This window comes from Bombus affinis, chromosome 17, assembly GCF_024516045.1.
Source record: "Bombus affinis isolate iyBomAffi1 chromosome 17, iyBomAffi1.2, whole genome shotgun sequence".
NCBI lineage: Eukaryota > Metazoa > Arthropoda > Insecta > Hymenoptera > Apidae > Bombus > Bombus affinis.
Window position 1 is genome coordinate 6,492,955 of NC_066360.1, and position 19,252 is coordinate 6,512,206.

The following is a 19,252-nucleotide window of genomic DNA, read 5'->3' on the forward strand; positions in this document are numbered from 1 at the left end:
GCCAAATCTTTACCTATCACTTGAAAAATTAGTCGTAGTATCGCCTTTTACATAAAATCAGCGGAGTGCGTTTACACTTTTGCTCGTCACTGTATATATCCAGTTTGACTCTCTGATAATATTCGTACAAGTATTCCATATTTATTGAGCTTTCGTGGATTGTACGCCTTAAATTTTAATGTTCCACCACAAGGGTTCATGGCTTCATCTAGCGACAGGTTCTGATGAGGAGTATAAACGGTTTAAAACTTTTCTATTAGATAATTGTAAACAGGTTCTATTTTGTAGAGTCTATCACTATTTTCATTTATTTTCATGTTATCGTTAAAATGTAAATATTTTGTAATTTGTGCAAACCTATTCCTACTCATTAATTATGAAAAGATAGGTGTTGCCAAATATGGATCCACGGACCAGTATTCATTCATGTTTTCCTTTCGTATTTGTCTCATCAAAATAAATACTCCAAAAAAATTTTTCTGAACATGAGACATTTTTCCATTTTCCTTGTTTAGAATTAGCCTTATATTTATGTTCATTTTGTAAATGATAACGATTTGTTTCTTCAGAAATAATTTGGAAAAATTCATTGTCAAATATACAATCAACAGCTTCCTCACACTGTAGTTTCATTGTAATGATGTCAACGTAAAGCAAATTCTTCAAAAGGTTCCAGATTTGGAAAAGTATCCTCACTTTTTCATTCTTCAATTGTAAGCTCATCAGCCTCCATCTCTGAATCTTCACTTTCGCTTGAAACATTATATTTTTTATTCAGTCTTCTTCTATGTCTAATCGCATCACTTAATTCAAGAATGTTACTGCTATCATTGAATTCATTCTCGGCGCAAGTGTTATCTGGTGCATTAGATAAATCATCAAACAACAATTCATCTTGACTTTCATTTTCTTTACATCTATATGTCATTTCACTACTTTTATAGAATCAGGGCCTATTTCATACAATAATTTCTGTTATAAATTATCAGCAACAGATTGAAAATGTATATGATTTCCAAAAAGCTCTTTTCTTACAAATTAAAACACGAACTTTGAAATAACAAAATGTACAAGAATAAAACACTTTACAAGGCACGGTGGACGATCGGCACAGATCTACCGATGTAATGGCTATACCGACTGATTGTTTTTATATGCTTGGAATGTCAACATTCGGTTGTTTTGCTAATCATTTATCGCAAGAATGCGCAAGACTACATTACCCTCGTAACGTAACAGAAACATTTGTCTCTGGTTGCGTAAGTCATCGAAAGACTCGAAAAGACTCGAAACTGAAAACTTTAAGAAAGCTATTCAATGCGATACACATAATTTTTCATTTAGGTGTCCATTGATTTGTATTATTACGCGATACTTCATAATATTTCATAATACCTTCATTAATTCTTCGAGTATAAGATTAAATAATTTTTTTGTAGCTTTTTCCGTGTTTCATAATTTGCTATCTCATGTGCGTGTGTGCAAATATTATAATATGCAGTGATCAGTAGTTTTTATGGAACTGACTTGTGATCTATGCAAAATAACGTACGGCCACAATCAGTAGATCCCTGAAGAATACTTAATGCACATGTAGTTTATCAGTGGTACATGTGCAATTTTCTCACGGTGTGTAAACGGTAACACAGGCATTTGCACTATTTTTATGCAGTATACCAAATAAAGCGGGTCTAATATACCAGTTGTCTACGTAAAGAGCGTCACCTTTACCGAAATGGAATTCCAGAAGGGACATTACAACACTTCCCGATTTACCAATATCTTTATGTTCGGGTTCTATCTTGTTGAGGTTATTCGGTGTATAAAGAGAGAAAAAACGCGTGGATAAAGTGTAAGGTATAAAATATATATATTTAATTTAATAGTGAAGTGTAATAATAAGTAGGAATACAATTTGAGCTGGTCCAGATCCGCACGCTAGCAGTGTTACCTTATAACTGAAAACCCCGAAGTCAACGTCGCCTGTCTACTGTTTATGGTCTGCCTTCCTGCTATTCTTTTGTCTACATGCTGTCGATGACTTCAGCGCTTGAGAAAACTAAAAAGAACAGATGTGGAGTTTTCGTAGAAGTGGTGACCACTTCAACATATCTTAATACCAGGCCCCATATAAATAATGAAATCCTGAATATAACCTGTCTTACGGGAACAAAGGAAGAATGATTTCATATCAAATCTAATTTTCTTCGATGCAATGAATTTTTGAATGCCAGTTTGCCTATATACAGGAACTCTATACATAGAATGCGATAAGGGTAAAATGTATTTGCAAATGTTCCTTGTAATTTACCAATTATGTTTCGGATTCTCCGTAGAAGATCGGAATTGGATACAATATTGTCACTAAAAGTTAACATTTGTAGCAGTAATAAGTGACGGCCTCTGCTTATTATTTCGCCATAGATATCGCTTTTCAAGAGCTTATCTTTCCAGTATTCTGGTAACGACAGCTTCTTGTTTCTCGTCATTAAAAGAGAGATAGCCATGGAACAATAATTAACGGAGCACTTTATCAGCTATTACATTATTATTGTTTTTTTGCGGCATTAATTGTTTATCTTTTCAACAACACACTCTACCAACTCTTCGCTAACAAACGACTGAAAGTAATTTATAACTTTCCATGAATAAGTTATATCTGCTTGAGTACTCGAATTTTGTAGGGTAAAATCATGAATTTTGGGGTCAAATATTTCTGTCGTCCATATGACATTTGGTAAAATCGTCCTTTGTGCGTTATTATTCTTTATTTCAGAATCGTCAGAATCTGTGGTATTTAGTACATTCAATCTCTTTCATTGTAGTTATCCTTGTAGCTTTCACTTAACAGTTGTAGCTTTCTCAGATTTTTAGAAACCACTTCGGAAAGAACAGAATTTCTAATGTTTATTAAAATGAAAAGTAAATCATAATACTTTTAGGAAATAAGTATACAAATAAGTATACAAATATACAGTATACAAATTGTTCAGACCTTTTTTGTCTAAAGTTTGTAATGTTTTCCTGGACTAACTATTGTTCTGTGATAGTCGAAACAAATTAAAAAATCAGACGATGTATAAATGCGAATCCAGTTCTGAAAAGTATTTGGCGCGGAACTTACAAGGGGCGCTGCTAGGCATAAATTGGTTCACGACGCCGCGGGTTATAAGCGGTGTTAGCATCTAGGAGTCACTTCGTGGCTGCCGGCTATAACTAGCATTATTAGCGAAGCGGTTAATTAAAAAACGAACTCTAAAACACAATTTTTTTGCTCTTGATTTTTTCGTCTTATTCTAGTTGCAAGAATCACATCTTAAGTATTTTTACACTTATAACTGAACACCCTGTATATACTAGGAAGAAAGGATAGGCAACCAACAAATTCTAGCACGTACGCTATCACGGTTGCACAATTATATATATAATTCGCTGTAGTGGTATTGATAATTTTTTCCAAATATCTCAGACACTATAGCCGCCCGACAGTTACATTTACAGGAAAGAGTTGTCTAGAATCATACTGACGATAACGTGTTCGAAAGTCATCGAAATCGGAGAGGATGTAACTTTTTTATAGTTCCACGTTATTCATTTCAGAAAAGGGTGGATGAATTCCTCGAAATGTCATTTAAGGATTTGAGAGGGATTTTATATAATCACTTTGTTATGACGTATATATACCAAGAAGCATAATTCAACAGAACGGTCCGATGTGAGTGACCTTGGATAAAATGATATATTGTTGACGTTAGTAGGCCGTCAAGCTGATTCTCCTCGCCATGTGTGCATGTACATTCGTGCGAACGTACATCTGTAATCAGATTTGTGATTATTAAATAAGGATCGGGGTATTCTTCATTTTCCAATCGCAGTAAAACGGCCGGTCAAGCTAGTACATAGAAACCACTGTTCGGCGAATGCAATCGCATGTTAATATGACTCATGAGTACGGTGACGCCTTTCCCAATTATTTTTTTCTATTCTTACGAAATAACAGTGTGATTAAATGAAATTCCGCTTTTGCCCTCTTTTCGCCATTCACCGGTCATTTTCCGCCAGTTTACCGCTTCCGAACTGCTGCCTGCGCGTTCAATGCTGCGTCCTTTCAGATTCATCATTCATTAAATTTATTAAAATATTGCGAAATGGATTAACACGACGCGTAATATTTAATACACGTGTATATCATTCAGGGTGTACCGTGAGTAAGTGTAATTGGAGTCACATCTCAATCGACAAATGACGCACCTTTGGCTTGCAAAAAGCCACATGCTATAACTCGAAAAAATTAATCAAAAATGGAGTTATATGCTGACACCAATGACGTGTGCATAATATTTGCTGTTTTTACAACTTCATGGCAACTGTACAAAGTTAAAGCAAAGGCGTAAACTCTATCTGTTTCATACACGATTGTTCACAATTCAAGTCATAGTCGACTAGTTGGCCAATTTTCTAATGAAACGTGTGTATTATTGCAAACAGAATGCAGCACCTGGTTCTTGAAATTCAACACCACTGAACTTCGCACACAATAAAATTAGAACTGCATGTAATATATACATTTTAAGAGAAATATCAATGTGTGAAAATCATGATGCTTATTAGTTTCAATAAACATTCTCGAATTATAGCATTGATGGTCACTATTATTGTCGAGTTATCTATTAAGGTGCTGGTAGCGTTGATCGCTGGCGACGCTAATGTCTGCCGTCGTAATAAGAAAGAGACGACAGGTCGGAATGTAAATAGGATAATAACATTAACTAGTGAGGAAACCATATATATATGTATAATGTATAGTAGCAGCTTTGACAAAAAATGTAACTTTTTTGTCGCGTGCATAATTTTTATAATTTTATAATTTTTTTATAATTTTACGTGCCGTAATTTTTCAAATAGACATGGCGGACGTAATCTCCTCAAACGCTTTTGAAAATTTCTTATTAACTGCAGTATTCTCGTTCAATACACTGAAATTTTTATTCACAAATATTTGTCTACTTTAACTGTATCCCAGACAATCTTTTAGGGGTTGAACTTTACAGGGTGGTTACACCTCGTAAACTCGGTTTACAGCAACGAAAACAAGATACGTATTTAGTATTTTGAGCCGCTCTTCTAGTCTCAAGTTTTATCAAAATCTGAGTCCCACTATTCGCAATCTTTTCCTGATACTAAAATTTCCTTTCGATTCCATTATGGCTTGCAACCATCATGCTATTGAATTTACCTGATTGATGAGTATTCTACTTAAAATACGTTTCCATTTTTCTATGAAAGCCTTCTTTAAATAATTTCGTGACGAAATATGCTGAATCAATACGTTTATTTATACTTTTATTTATTTCATTTATATATTTTCAATATTGCTATTTTTAAGTGTTTCCATACATGATACAAAATCCACGCTAATAATTAGTATTAGTAGTATTGTGCTTTGGATTTTCTTACATCAGGATGAAATTATGCTTTAAATACATTTTATTCTACGCAGCATTAATTACACGAATATATGTTACACATATATATTTTCAGCATTAGCTAGATATTAATATTTTCACAACAGGAACTGGTATCTAACCCCCCCTTTTTTTTTTAATTATTTTGGAGACTTGAAGGGATATGTATTCTAATTCTAATTGGTGTTTTTTAATCTCAGCAAAATGGATCGTTCATAATATGAGATGGAATTTACATTTCAACTATTTTCCTTCATTTGCCTTCATTTTAATCAATTCTGTACAATGATAATCATAAAATTGTAAAATTGTAAAATTGTAAAATTCTAAACTTCTAAAATTCTAAAATTCTAAAATTCTGAAATTCTAAAATTCTAAAACACTAAAATTCTAAAATTTGGAAATTATATTCAAAGTTATATGCAAGATTATTTCCTCCTCGGTTTTGAAGGTAAAAATGTTAATTTAATCATTCATGCATATTATTATCCAGTTTCAGTAGTAGGGTGGTGTTTTTAAAAGTACGAGTATCCATAGTAGTGTCACATCGTGATTGTTACAGTACTGTGACAGACGTTTCAAGATCCACTGCCGTGCAGACGTATTTTTGTTTGATCTTCGGTAAAGAATAGAGAGTGGAAATAGCAACAGGTAACAGGCAATTCCTTATCATACTATATTCCACTCATGTTTTCGATTAACATCATCACCAACATCGTATATTTAAAAAATATCGTCGGATCATTAATTACTACAATACGTTAAATGAAGTTCTTGAATTATTAAATATTAATTTTGTATTTTACACTTTACGCTGTAAAAATGATTCATTATTGTCGTTATTGAATAGTTTATAACGAATCACTAAAGATGATCGGAACATTCGCCTTTATATGGTAGTTAAATGAAACTTTGGCTATTTTCTGGAAAAAATTGAGTTTAGGAACGATTTTTCACAAGTTATTGTTAGGACTTGCTTCAACTTCACGTGTTTATGAAAGTTGAAAATACACTCCGCGGAGACTATATTAATCATGCGAAATATTTTAGTTATTTTACATTTTCACACGTTGACTGTCACGCGTGTTTTCAAGGAAATCTCTATCAGACCACGCGTACCACACTACCAAGTGTTCTCTGTTAAGTACTCCCATGGATATTTTAGAAATGCGAGTCGCTCAAGTGGTGGTCTCAAAAACTCGTTCTCGTTTCGTTTGTTCGCAATATTAAAGTCACTAGCTGTCATTGAATATAATGAAGGAAAGTATGGTATAGATTATTCCGACCAAATGGTTTCTTATGCTACCAAAATTAGAAAAGGAATCAAATGGTACAGAAAATTTGGCGCTCAACTCCTTCTGGGAATATCTGTTGTAAACGCTTTGACGGTTTACAAAATTGCAACAAGGAAGGATATAAATATTAGAATATTTGGAGAGTTATTAGCTGCAAAGTTATTAGGGTTGTCTGAAAATACGAAAAATCCTTGTCTTCGACAGAGCCAGCATAATATCACCGTTCGGAAAATTGATTCCGGAAGAAGCATTAGATGCGTATGCAAACTATGTTATGCAAATAAACGACGTCGAATGAACCGAACAAAGACACAAAAGAATTAAAAGAAAACAACAACTTATTGTTCTAGTTGTACCGATTAACCTCAGTTATGTATAGAATGCTTTAAAGTTTTACATTCTAAATAATTTTTTTAATAAGCCATTTCCGTATTACTTTTATAATAATTCAATAGTTTTATTATTTCCTCTGGAATATCTTTTCAAATAACTACGACGATTCTTCGCAAGTAGTCAAATAAGTGACAGCCGAATACGGGTGTCGTGGCCGTCAAAGTGCTAGATGGTACAGATTCCTTGTTTTTAATAAAATAAACTGTAACATACCCAAATAAACTGAAGTATACTTCGTGAAAAAATACATTTCCCTTATTTTATTTATCACTTTCTTTATAAATATACCTGTCAATGGAATAATAAAAAATGGAATAATAATAAAAATAAGTAAATGGAAAAATGTAAATGGATAATGGAACAATCACCTTCATATGAAATTTCATTTATTCAAATACAGATTAAGATTGATTGACAGTTCCATTAAATATCCAACACTATATATATTTGTTAATTCTATTGCATTTACACCACTTTCGAGTTTTTGTTTTGTTTTGTTTCGATAAGTAGAGTACTATTAGTTTCATACTAAAGTCTACGTCTGAAAACGTAAACAAGCTCACGCAGCCTTCGAGTCATTCGCACAACTTGTGTAGTACAATGACTCGTACTATGCCCGTAATATTTATATTTGGTCCGATCATCGTACTATGGGCTATGCCCGTAGTTGTAGGTTAAGGGATTAATATAACCGTATAGCTACCGTTAACTAGCGTATCAATAGAGTCGATAAGCGAAATTTCAACTTCACCTTCGCCGCTATGTGCAGGAGTAATAGCACGGAGAGGATTAAAGTTTTCTTGGAAAATATAATCATTCTTAATATCTTCTTGATTGTTGACTATAATAGTCAATAAATAATTTTACTCGAGTAAATGTGGTGTAAGACCGAAATCGAAAAAGAAAATGTTACAATGTTTAGTTTCTTACCTTGCTTATATGTGTTGTCGATCGCACTCTTGGACTATCGTACGAAGATAGTGTAGTTGTTAGATGATTGACTATATTAATCGTTGACGATTGGTTTTATTTCAAATGCTTGGTTTTACTTCCTAACTTCCTTACTCAAAGACTATAGTGAAACAATTCAGAGCTTCGCAAAGACTACTGTTTTTCTGAACTTCATATTAACTCTCGACCAATTCTATACTCGACATAACTGATTCTTAGTGACTGAATGATCGAACCCTTAACAAATTTTTAAGTGAGCGACTCTTACTGAACTGAATAACTGAACTGAATAATTGAAGTCTTGATAACTGATGTCTTGACAAATTTTTAACTGACTCACTACTGTCTCTAAGTGGCTACACTTATTTATGGTAAGACAATGATGGGCTAATTGTTACGTGATTATTCAATGCTGGCGCGAAGTTTTGGTACGTGATTACTTCTGCAGGTGCTGCACACTTTGGTTCTGCTGGTATCCTACCAATTAGGGTTGCAACTGATGTGGTTTTCGTGGAAGTATTATTCACTTTTCCCATTTTCTTTTACTAGTCCTTGTTGCTACATTCTTTTTGCAGTATTAGTTTCTGCCGATGCTAGGTTGTACTCTGCTAAACACGTGGTTAGTTTGCTGATGCCGGTACTTGACCCTTTGGCGCGTGCTAATTGTTTGTCGCTGTTGATGCTGCGTGAAAAGGTCATAGCAGCTCATCTTCCGTTATCTGCTTGTTGTACTGCGTATTGTGGTGGGGTACGTGTCTTCTTCCTTGTTTCTATTTCTTGGATATTCTTGAATTTTAATTTTGTTCAATAATAATGTCGTGTTCTTGTTTATTTATTTATTGTGATATTGAAGTATTTGTACGCGTCGTATCTCTTATTTCTTTTAAATTTTTCATTTTCAATTCCAGATGCCTAGAGTTGTGGCTCGTGTTATTCGCGAGTTACACAACGTATTACCTTACGGCTCGTATGGAGCGCGAAACGTGACAATAGACTATTTGTTTACACATTCTTGAAGTTAAAATAAGATGAAAATCAAGAATTAAAAAATTGCATTTTCAGCTGTATTTTTAGTTACTTACAATTGTATATCGGCTGAAATATTACTGTGCGCGAGCAAATCTCCTGACACATATGAAAATCGGTCAGCTCAAGCAGCGGAGTATATAGCAATCTTCAAATCAAACTAACGTGAGCGACAGCTTACCTCATACGAGTCGTAGAAAAGGAGATAGTGACATTCGAAATCGTAATCCATTCTGCGTGACGTTTTCTAAGAAAAATCATCGGTAATATAATAGATTAAACCTGTTTACTCATTAAAATCTATAATGCCATATCGGAAATATGAGTGCTCTTGCTTCATATATAATTAATGAATAACAGCATATATAAAAACAATGTTGATACAGATTTCACATACACAGCCGTGTTCATCCTGTCCACGGGTGCACAGAAAAATCACATACGCATTAAATTTTCTCGAGATGCTGCTAAATGTAGGCAAACACTGTCTCGCACGAACCATGCACATTTTCCACACAAATTACCGATCACTGTATACGGCAATATCCACATATATACAAATAAAACAAAAAATAAAGGGGCTGAAGGAAAGTACAAAAAAGATTGTTTAAGCTGAAGATTACAACTATAAAAATTGTGTATATTATTTTAAAGACTTTTCGACTTACTATTTGATAATTCAGTGGCAAATATAGGGACAGCAAGTGTGAAGATCCTGAAACATGGATACGATCAATAGAGAAAGGAATGAAAATGCGATCAATAAAGGGTTGAATAAGTTGAATACTCTCGAAGAATTCTACGTCGGTAGTGGGATTCTTCTGACTGGAGCAACCGGTTTCGTTGGAAAAGCTGTCCTGGAAAAACTGATCCGCATGTGTCCTCGCATTGCTGCCATTTTTCTACTACTTCGTCCAAAAACGGACGAAACGATAGAACAACGATTTAAGAAGCTCATAGATGATCCTGTTCGTAAATATTATTCTCGTTTCTTTCAATATTTAAGTCTGTCAGAAACCAAATTGATTAAATTTCTTTTCTGTAATTGAGCTGGTACTTTTTCATCTTCAGATCTACGATGACATCAAAGCAAAACACCCCTCGACTTTGAGCAGAGTTTATCCTATGAGAGGTGATTTGAGTCTGCCAGATTTAGGTCTTTCGCGAGAAGATAGAAATCTGCTGTTAGAGAAAGTAAACATAGTGTTTCACGCCGCGGCCACTGTGATATTCAACGAGCCGTTACAGGTGACCATTAATGTGAATACGAAAGGTACTGCTCGTGTCATCGATCTTTGGAACGAACTAAAGCATCCAATTAGCTTCGTCCACGTTAGCACAGCTTTTAGTAATGCGAATCTACACGAGATTGGGGAAAGAGTTTATACGTAAGAATAAGTTATACGCAGACATTGTTCCATGTTTTACGAATATAATATTTCTAATTGTAACGTGAAGGATATGTTCACATATTATTAACTTTGCAGCACGAGCTTGAAACCTTCGGAAGTAATAGATATCTGTAACAAATTCGACAAAACATCGATCAACCAAATAGAAAAAAAGATTTTAAAAACTTATCCAAACACATACACATTCAGTAAGAATTTAGCAGAGCAAATTGTAGCAAGCAATTGCAAAGATCTGCCAGTTGCGATAGTACGGCCAAGCGTAATTGGTGCCTCGATAGAAGAACCATGTCCTGGTTGGATACAGAATATTTCTGCAATAACAGGTATTTTCAGAAATCCTTTGCAATGATAATTGTTCAATACTCGTCACATTTCAGAAAAGTGGAGTTAATCTGTTGGTTTGTGGGAAGCCAAATAAGAGGATTTCCATTAGTTCGTCATTATTATAGTTCAAGTTTGTTGTTGTTCACAATTATGAGAATTCTTTCCAATCTATTTAGTGCTACATTTCTGATAATCGAAAATCACAAATAATTTCTATACCAATTTAATGTAACCAGGTATCATGCTCCTAATCGGTAGAGGATGTGCAACAGCAATACGCGGTAGGAGAGATGGAAGAGTGGATGTAGTGCCTCTCGATTACGTAGTCGACATGATAATATGTACTGCATGGCATGTCACGCTACATCCTAAGCACGAAGTTAAAGTTTACAATTGCACGAGTAGCGCTAATCCTATTGGGTAAAATGTATTACGAATCTTTTTCAACTCATGTAATTCGATTGTTACAGTATTCCAAAAAACTCAGTTTGTTTAAGGAATGTGAACAATACGCAAATGAACGTAGAATACAAAAGTTCGCTTTTGCTCTCAATACTTCAATTTCGAAAAGTAGTGATATGACATAATATTTATCTAAATTACGTAATATTTGCCGAGATACTAACATAACAGTAAACTGTGCTTTAAGTATAGTTGCAATAATTGTAATAATATAAATGTTCCTATTGACAAGGTGGGGTCAGTTCCAACAGCTCGTGTTGAAGCATAGCAGAGAAACGCCACTGAACGATACGTTATGGTACCCGAGTTGTCCAATGATAGCTAATAAATATATTTTTAACGTTCTGAGTGTAATTCCGTATGTTTTGCCTGCGTTCATCATAGATATCTTTTTAAGACTCCGAGGTAGTAAACCAATGTGAGTATTCTATCGAACCTCGAACAAAGAGGACAATCTTTCTGAGACAATCTTTGTGTTCATCTACAATAACAATTAAAAATGATATTTCAGAATGATGAAACATCTAAAATCTGGCTACAAATTGTGCACATCAGTATCACATTTCACCATGAACGAATGGACTTTTCAAAGGGATAACTGTTCCGACTTGGCGAGGAAGGTGAAAATGCTACACGACAGCGATATGGTCAAACTAGATTTACGGGATATGAAATGGGAGAAGTATCTTCTAATTTACATGATGGGTATCAGGAAATTTATTCTAAAACAAGAGTTTCAGCCAACAGCCCGACAACGATTATCAAGGTGCGTATAAAAGGATCTTTGTATAAAAAAGTAGGAATTAATATAAATACATATATTTTTGGTTATTTCAGGTTGTACTGGATACATCAGATCACCAAAATATTCGGCATAATTAGTTTGTTATGGATAATATTATATTTTGTATACTGACTACTTGAACGGTATTTTTTTATCTTTGAACCAAAGACTATATAAATTCAATTTTACGAAGAAGGGATTCATCATCCTTTTCATTTTGTCTTTTCATTCGTCTCCTTTCTAAATAAATCCGTTTATGACATTGTTTATTTTTTCTATACAATTTTAATAATAATGCAGGTATTTATATGCACATGATTTCAGAGCTGTAAGCAATTCATCTGCTTACTAAATATGAACATTTTTCCATTATAAGGACAACATTATAATGACAAAATCCTCTATCATCATTCACCAAACAAAAGTTAAGAGATGGTTATTCGTTGATAATAGTAATTTACCATTGAAAAATCTACTGAGAAATAGACAATGATAATAGAAAATAAATAAATTTTAAAATAATATAATTCCAAAGTAAAATTTTTCTAAGAATCCTTCACTAGTTCTAAAGGATAACTTTGACTCTCAAGTTGTTTACTCACAAACCTCGTTGGTCTTTGACCAGTCGGTGTTAAAATATATGATACAATATCGACGAAACAGAGACTAGACGTGACATTCAGAGCTGGATAAAATATTATTTCACATAATAAGTAGTAGGTAGGTTTTTATTTAAGTTAAATATAAATAGAATATACGGTTTTATTTCATGTGCATGTATGTGAATATCGCAATATAAGTGATCAATGATTTGTACGGAAATTGTGTGTGATTCATAGAAGACAGTGTTTGCCACGTTTATTAACAGCTCTTAAATTTGTAATGAGTACGTGGTTTTTCTGTGAACTCGGCCACTGCAGTGCGTGTGTGATTTTCCTACGATGAGTAAACTTGTAAAAAAATTGTTTACATGTATATTTGTTTATTAATTATTTATGAAGGCAAAGGTTCAGAGAAAGTACTAATCCTCTCTATTCGAAAACACCTTGGAGCAGTTTACGATAGGACGTTACGGATTTCAACGAGTATGCAGATTTGATGTTCAATCTTTGATTTTTCTTAGAAAACGTCTCGCAGGATGATTTGCATCTGCAAATCCCATAATGTTCTTCTCTACGACTTGTAAGCTACTAACCATGCATCGTTCATTTGGTATCCTTCTGCACTATATTGCTCAAGCTGACATAGTTTCGTTCGTGGAAGGAGGCTAAGCCAAGCACAGGGATATTTCGACCGATTTTCTTCAACGAGGAAAGAAGTCTCAAAAGAACCATGGTTCGCAAATTACCCCTTCCACTCCTTAAATTGGGTTTATTCACGATATATTTTCAGCGACTAAATGAAAAACTTGGCTATTCAGAACTTAATATTACGGCTTTTTAATTAATATCAAAGATTAAATGGGCCACGTGTTCCTAAAAAATAGGATTAATTATCTCCTTTACTCATGCATATTCGCTAAAGTGCTCATATAAAATATTTTAAATCGATCATCGGTGAATACCAAACAAAACTTATAATTTTTAAAAATTAGTCGAATTCAAACACTCCAAATATCTATGACACTCGGCGAAAGTTGCAACTACCATGTAATCCATGTAATCAATGCAGTTACATCCTCGATCAACAAATATCAGGATTAGGGTTCGCGAAAGATTGCATGCGATAATTTTAAGGATTTAATCAAGGATGGAATTATGTGCCTGCATCGATAACAAGTGCATTATATTTGCGATTTTTACGTTCACGACTCCATAATAAATTATGTTAAAGATAAAGCAAAGGCGTAAACTTTATCTGGTCCATACACGATTGCTCACGATTCACGTCATAGTCGACTAGGTGGCTAATTTTCCAATGAAACGTGTGTATTATTGCGGATAGAATGCAGACCCGCACCACATGGACCACCTCGTTCTTCGGGTTCCACAACATTGGGCTTCGCACGTAATTAGATTAAAAATGCGATATATAAAAATATGCATATATAATGGTATAGTTTGTAGTAATCAGATTAGCAAAAATATAAATGTATAAAAATCGTAATCCTTATTTGTTCTAATAAACATTCTCAAATGACAGCATCGACGGCCACTACTAATATCAAATAATCAATGAAAGTGCTTGTACCGTTGATCGTCGGCGACGTTAATTTCAGTCTGTGGAATACAATTAAACATGTTGGTATATATAGTGACGAGACGAGTTAATGCTTTGTATAGTCAAATGTATTTAAAATTATTCGTAGTACAGAGTTAGTCGTCGTTCGCTCAATGTTGCTCGATATGAGTATACAAGGTAATGTAAACGTTCGCTCGATATTAATCGCTATAAGATTGCTCGATATTAGCTAACTGATTGATTGATTATAAGAATGGGCGATAATAACAGACTTATAACTGACTAACTGATTGTCTTAACGATCGCGTTAATTATTTATAATGGTCGGGAGAGTACCGGAAAATTTAAATTTAACTTCGGTTGACGGTTGCACGTAGCGGCTATATTGTTTTGTTCGGAGTTTGTATATTATTACATTTCGTATACCATAAAGGTGTTAATACTCCGAGACAAAACAACAACATGAGTCACTCTCAATTCGAATCGTCCTATGACTCGTGTGCTGCTATAAATGCAAGCGTAGAAACAATCAACGATAAAAAGTCAACTACTGCCAATCTTTCACATTTTAAGATGATTCAAAGCATTTTCTTCTTTGGTTTTTGAGGTAGAAATGTTAATCGAATCATTAATGACATTATCCAGCTTGAGAAAGATGGTGGTGTTATTAAAAGTACGAGTATTTAGAGATGTTTCATACCGAATATCATTACAGAACTGTGACAGTGTCGATATCTACTATCGTGTAGTCGCATTATTGTTTGATCTTTGATATGGAACACAGAGTGGGAATAGCAACAAGTAGCATGCGATCGTAGACTCCTTGCCATTGTATATTTAATTGCGTCCTCTATTAATTGTCAATTATCATTATCAATACAATATATATCAAAAATATCATCGGCTCATTAATTACTACAATAATTTAAACGGTTACTGAATTTTCGGACATTTATTTTTTTTATCGCTCTCTTTATAAATTTCTCGCTGATTATATCTGCACCACAACTTGTTACATTTTTAATCACGCAACGAATCTCATTCGCGATAGCAGACTTATTTTTAGTAGATGATAATCCTTCTTCTGCTATTACGATAGGCGTTACAATCGCAAGTGAATGACATTTTCTTGTTATATTTTCGTCGCAATCATCATTTGTAGACATCGAGAGTATTGCCTCCGCCCTTTCTTTTAGATTAATGCCTTCCACAGAATTTACAGGAATGAGAAATAAACAAATAGATATTACAGGAAAATAGACATAAAAGAAAACACATAACAACCGATGAAGAGAAACACAAGGCAGCTGATTGTTCCACAACACACTTGGCAGATATCGACTATAAACACATGCGCGCGGTTCAGTGTCCGGGTGCAGAGTCCATTTAAAAATAACCTGTGTTAATTAAAATGCCAAGCGTATACGATTAAAATTATATTAAGCTGGACTTACGTCACGCGCATTAAAGATAGTACTTGTCCGGCCGCCTCGCGGAGTGACGTGTTAGCGGTAGAACGTGCCAACAAGAGTCTTAAATTTTCGTTACGATACGGTAATCGACGCCGCGAATCTGTCGAATCCCTATTTCGGTTAAGATCTGGCTGAATGATTATAACACTGACTTAACCCCTTCCCGTACTTTAGACAGTCAGATTCGCGATGAAGATTTTGGCCCAAACATGAATATCGCGAGTTTCATATTCACGTTTGACCCAAGTATCTGGTGGCGAGTGAAATAGCCTTAGAAATCTGTTATAATTTTTTTTCACTTTAAAAAAATTTTTTTTGTATTCGCTAAACATATATAAAACCAACTAAATTCAATAACTTCATTTCTTTCTTTCCTTGGTAAAAAAAATCACAAAAAGACGCTATTTTAGAACATTCTAATTCAGGACACTACTTTAAGCACCTATGTGACCACATGGCCTGCGAAACGACGTCCGATACCGGGATGTCGTGAAAGAAAACATGCTGGCAGGGTGTCGTGAAGGAATAAACCCTAGGGTTTCCAGAAAAAGCGCAAGGGCCTTCGACAAGAAAAAGCTGTTTTCCTATTCCGAAAGAAAACTTCCTGTTAAGGGTACCTCGGCACCATATATATGGGAAAACGAGGAGGAGTGCTATAGACAAAGAGTTGCAAGCGATCAGGCAAGACGAGACGATGGTAAGCACGAGAGGAACATCTAGTACTTGCTACCGTAGCAGTTGTAGTTAACGAGTCCGTACCCGGCCATCGTGGCCATACCGGACCAGGGGAGTCCTTGGGCCATGGGTTGGTATCACACCTAACCAGCACACTCGTTACCCAGACCTTGGTACCTGTATTATTGAGGTCTGCATAGGCTTTCACTCGTCTCAAGTCAAACAGGGCTTCTTTCCTAGCCCCACCGTCTCTCCAAGACGGTTCCGGGGCAGTTGGGACGCTGCTCATCCACCGATGGCCACCGGGGAAGCCAACACCCCTTAAATCGGCCACCTTGTCAGCACTTGGCCACTAACCACTGCCACCACGAGTCCAACCCAAATTGACTTAGCGGGGGGTTCGCCACACCCTCCGGGCTTCATTCGACCCCCGTGGTCCCAACTTTAGTCATTGGTGGGGCTATCGGTGCGGAGATCCTGCTAACGGAACTCGAGAGTTCCAGATGAGTGTTCTTCTTCATGTAAGTGAGAGTCCAAAGGAACGGGCATCGGTCAACGCCGATGGCCCGGTCCCAGGACTTACCACGACGAACCCCCCCCCCCCTGGCTACGGGAACGAGGGTTTGCCAGACCCCATAGAATCACGAAAGCGGGTGCACAGTGAAGTTAAAAACTTCATGTACACACTGCGGGAGGCACGAGATGAACAGTCCGAGTACAGTAACACGCCAGGTACCACGCACTAGTAAGACTGTCAAGTTTTCCTCGTAATATTAATAAACTCATTGTTAAATCGATACGCGAAGTATTTCTTTGGCACCCTACACGTGCTACCACTTCAGGTATAATGCTGATTTTCAGATAGAATGATAGGGAACGAAAAATTGAGGCTAATGATAACTGGTTTTAAAGAGAGATCTTTATTAATTTGTGAGATATGTAACTGCCACAGAAAAAGCATTCGTTCAGTAAATGAGTGGATATAGTAGTCAAAGTATACACTTAGTAGTTTAAACATTTAATAGTAGAGGAATGCACGTACACATTTGTTTTGATAAAGATATACAAAAACAAAAACGCATCAATACAAATGAACACGTGCTGTCACACAAAATACATTAGCAACCAATTTTGCTGCACCACTTAAAACTCATAACTGCACTGCGTATATCATTTTAATTTATAATATCAAAATTTATATAATAATTGTTAAATATAAGGCAGATTTACTACTTCTTATATTTTTTATTGTTTATTTAAATTACAATCAATTCTCGCGTTGAGAATTTTCAGCAATTTTTCTGGCGTGGCGCAGTAACATGGCTAGTATGTATAATAAGTTGATACATATTATAGATAAGTATGATTTGTGTGTAAGTATTATAAATAAGTAAATATTACATTATTAAATAACTAATTGAATCTGTCATTTAGGTCTAGCGGGTAGTGTCTCTTCAGCCTGCGAATGTGGTCCGTCGTTTCAAGTAGTCCAGTGATTAGGGGGTTTCGGTGTTTGTTGACTCTTTTGCTATATCTGCAGCTATATTTTGCTACTTCCTCTTTGACTGTGGGTATCTTGAGGTCGCAGTGTATTGTTTCGTTGGTAACATACCAAGGTGCATCAATTAGGGATCTTAGGGTTTTCGATTGGAAGCGTTGGAGTATTTCAATGTTGGAGTTACTAGCTGTTCCCCATAGTTGGATTCCGTAGGTCCAGACAGGTTTTATTACAGCCTTATAGAGCGTAATTTTGATCTACGTGCTTAGGTTGGAGCGACGGCCAATGAGCCAATAAAATTTTTTGAGTTTGTCCCTGAGTTGTTTAGATTTGTCTAGGATATGTTGTTTCCAAGTTAATCTTCTGTCCAGAGTCATGCCCAGGTATCTGACTGTGTCCTTGTTGGGAACTGTTATATTGTTAATGGAGACCTATGGGCAGGTTTGTTTTCGCAGCGCGAAGGTTACATGTGTGGATTTTTTTTTCATTAATTTTGAAGCCCCATTTGTGAAACCACTTTTCCATTGAGTCGAGACCTCGCTGGAGAGTGGATGAGGCTGTTGTCGGGTTGGCGTGGGACGCTAATAGTGCTGTGTCGTCGACAAATGTTGCTATGGTTATTCCTGTTGATATTGGTAAGTGGGCAGTGTAGATGGAGAATAGAAGGGGCCCGAGGACACTGCCTTGGGGTATGCCCGCTTCTATTGGGAAAGTTGTGGTAATGGCGTCTGCGTATTTAACCATGAATTGCCTATTGGTTAAGTAGGACTTTAGGATGGAGTAGTAAGTGTGTGGTAGGACTTTTTTAAGTTTGTAAAGAAGCCCTTCGTACCATACTTTGTCGAATGCCTGTTGAATATCAAGGAATACCGCTGAGCAGTATTTTTTCTTTTCGAGGGTTTGGCTGATATTGTTTGTTATCCGGTGGATTTGCTCTATTCTGGAATGCTGCTTCCGAAAACCGAATTGATGATCTGGCAGTGTTTTCAGATCCTCTAGGAGTGGAAGTAGTCGATTCGTTAGCAAATTTTCGAATAGTTTTGACACAGTGGGTAGAAGACTAATTGGGCGATAGGAGCTAGTTTCGTGTATTGGTTTTCCGGGTTTTGGGATGAGCGTAATCAGTGACGTTTTCCAGGTTTTGGAATAGTATTCAAGGCGAAAAATTGCGTTGAAGATTGAAGAAACGAGTGCAATCCCTTTTACAGGTAGTTCCTTAATTGCTTTGTTACTTATTTGATCATGTCCCGGTGCTTTCCTGGGGTTCAGACGATGGATTAATTCAGTAACCTCTAGAGAAGTGAAAGGTTTAAT

At 35.6% G+C, this 19,252-nt stretch overlaps 2 protein-coding genes across 3 annotated transcripts in view; one reads left to right on the forward strand and one right to left on the reverse strand.

Moving 5' to 3' along the window:
- The window catches only part of LOC126926270 (putative fatty acyl-CoA reductase CG5065), a 153,282-nt gene that overhangs the window by 59,269 nt on the left and 74,761 nt on the right, over positions 1–19,252 (reverse strand). The gene's annotated exons all lie outside the window — the stretch shown is intronic.
- On the forward strand, positions 5,981–12,307 carry LOC126926269 (putative fatty acyl-CoA reductase CG5065). The gene is made up of 8 exons (XM_050742529.1): positions 5,981–6,116; positions 9,814–10,098; positions 10,202–10,518; positions 10,618–10,865; positions 11,103–11,286; positions 11,561–11,746; positions 11,840–12,094; positions 12,166–12,307. Exons 2-8 carry the CDS (start codon positions 9,853–9,855, stop codon positions 12,242–12,244), a joined length of 1,515 nt encoding a protein of 504 aa, XP_050598486.1. The 5' UTR covers positions 5,981–6,116; positions 9,814–9,852; the 3' UTR covers positions 12,245–12,307.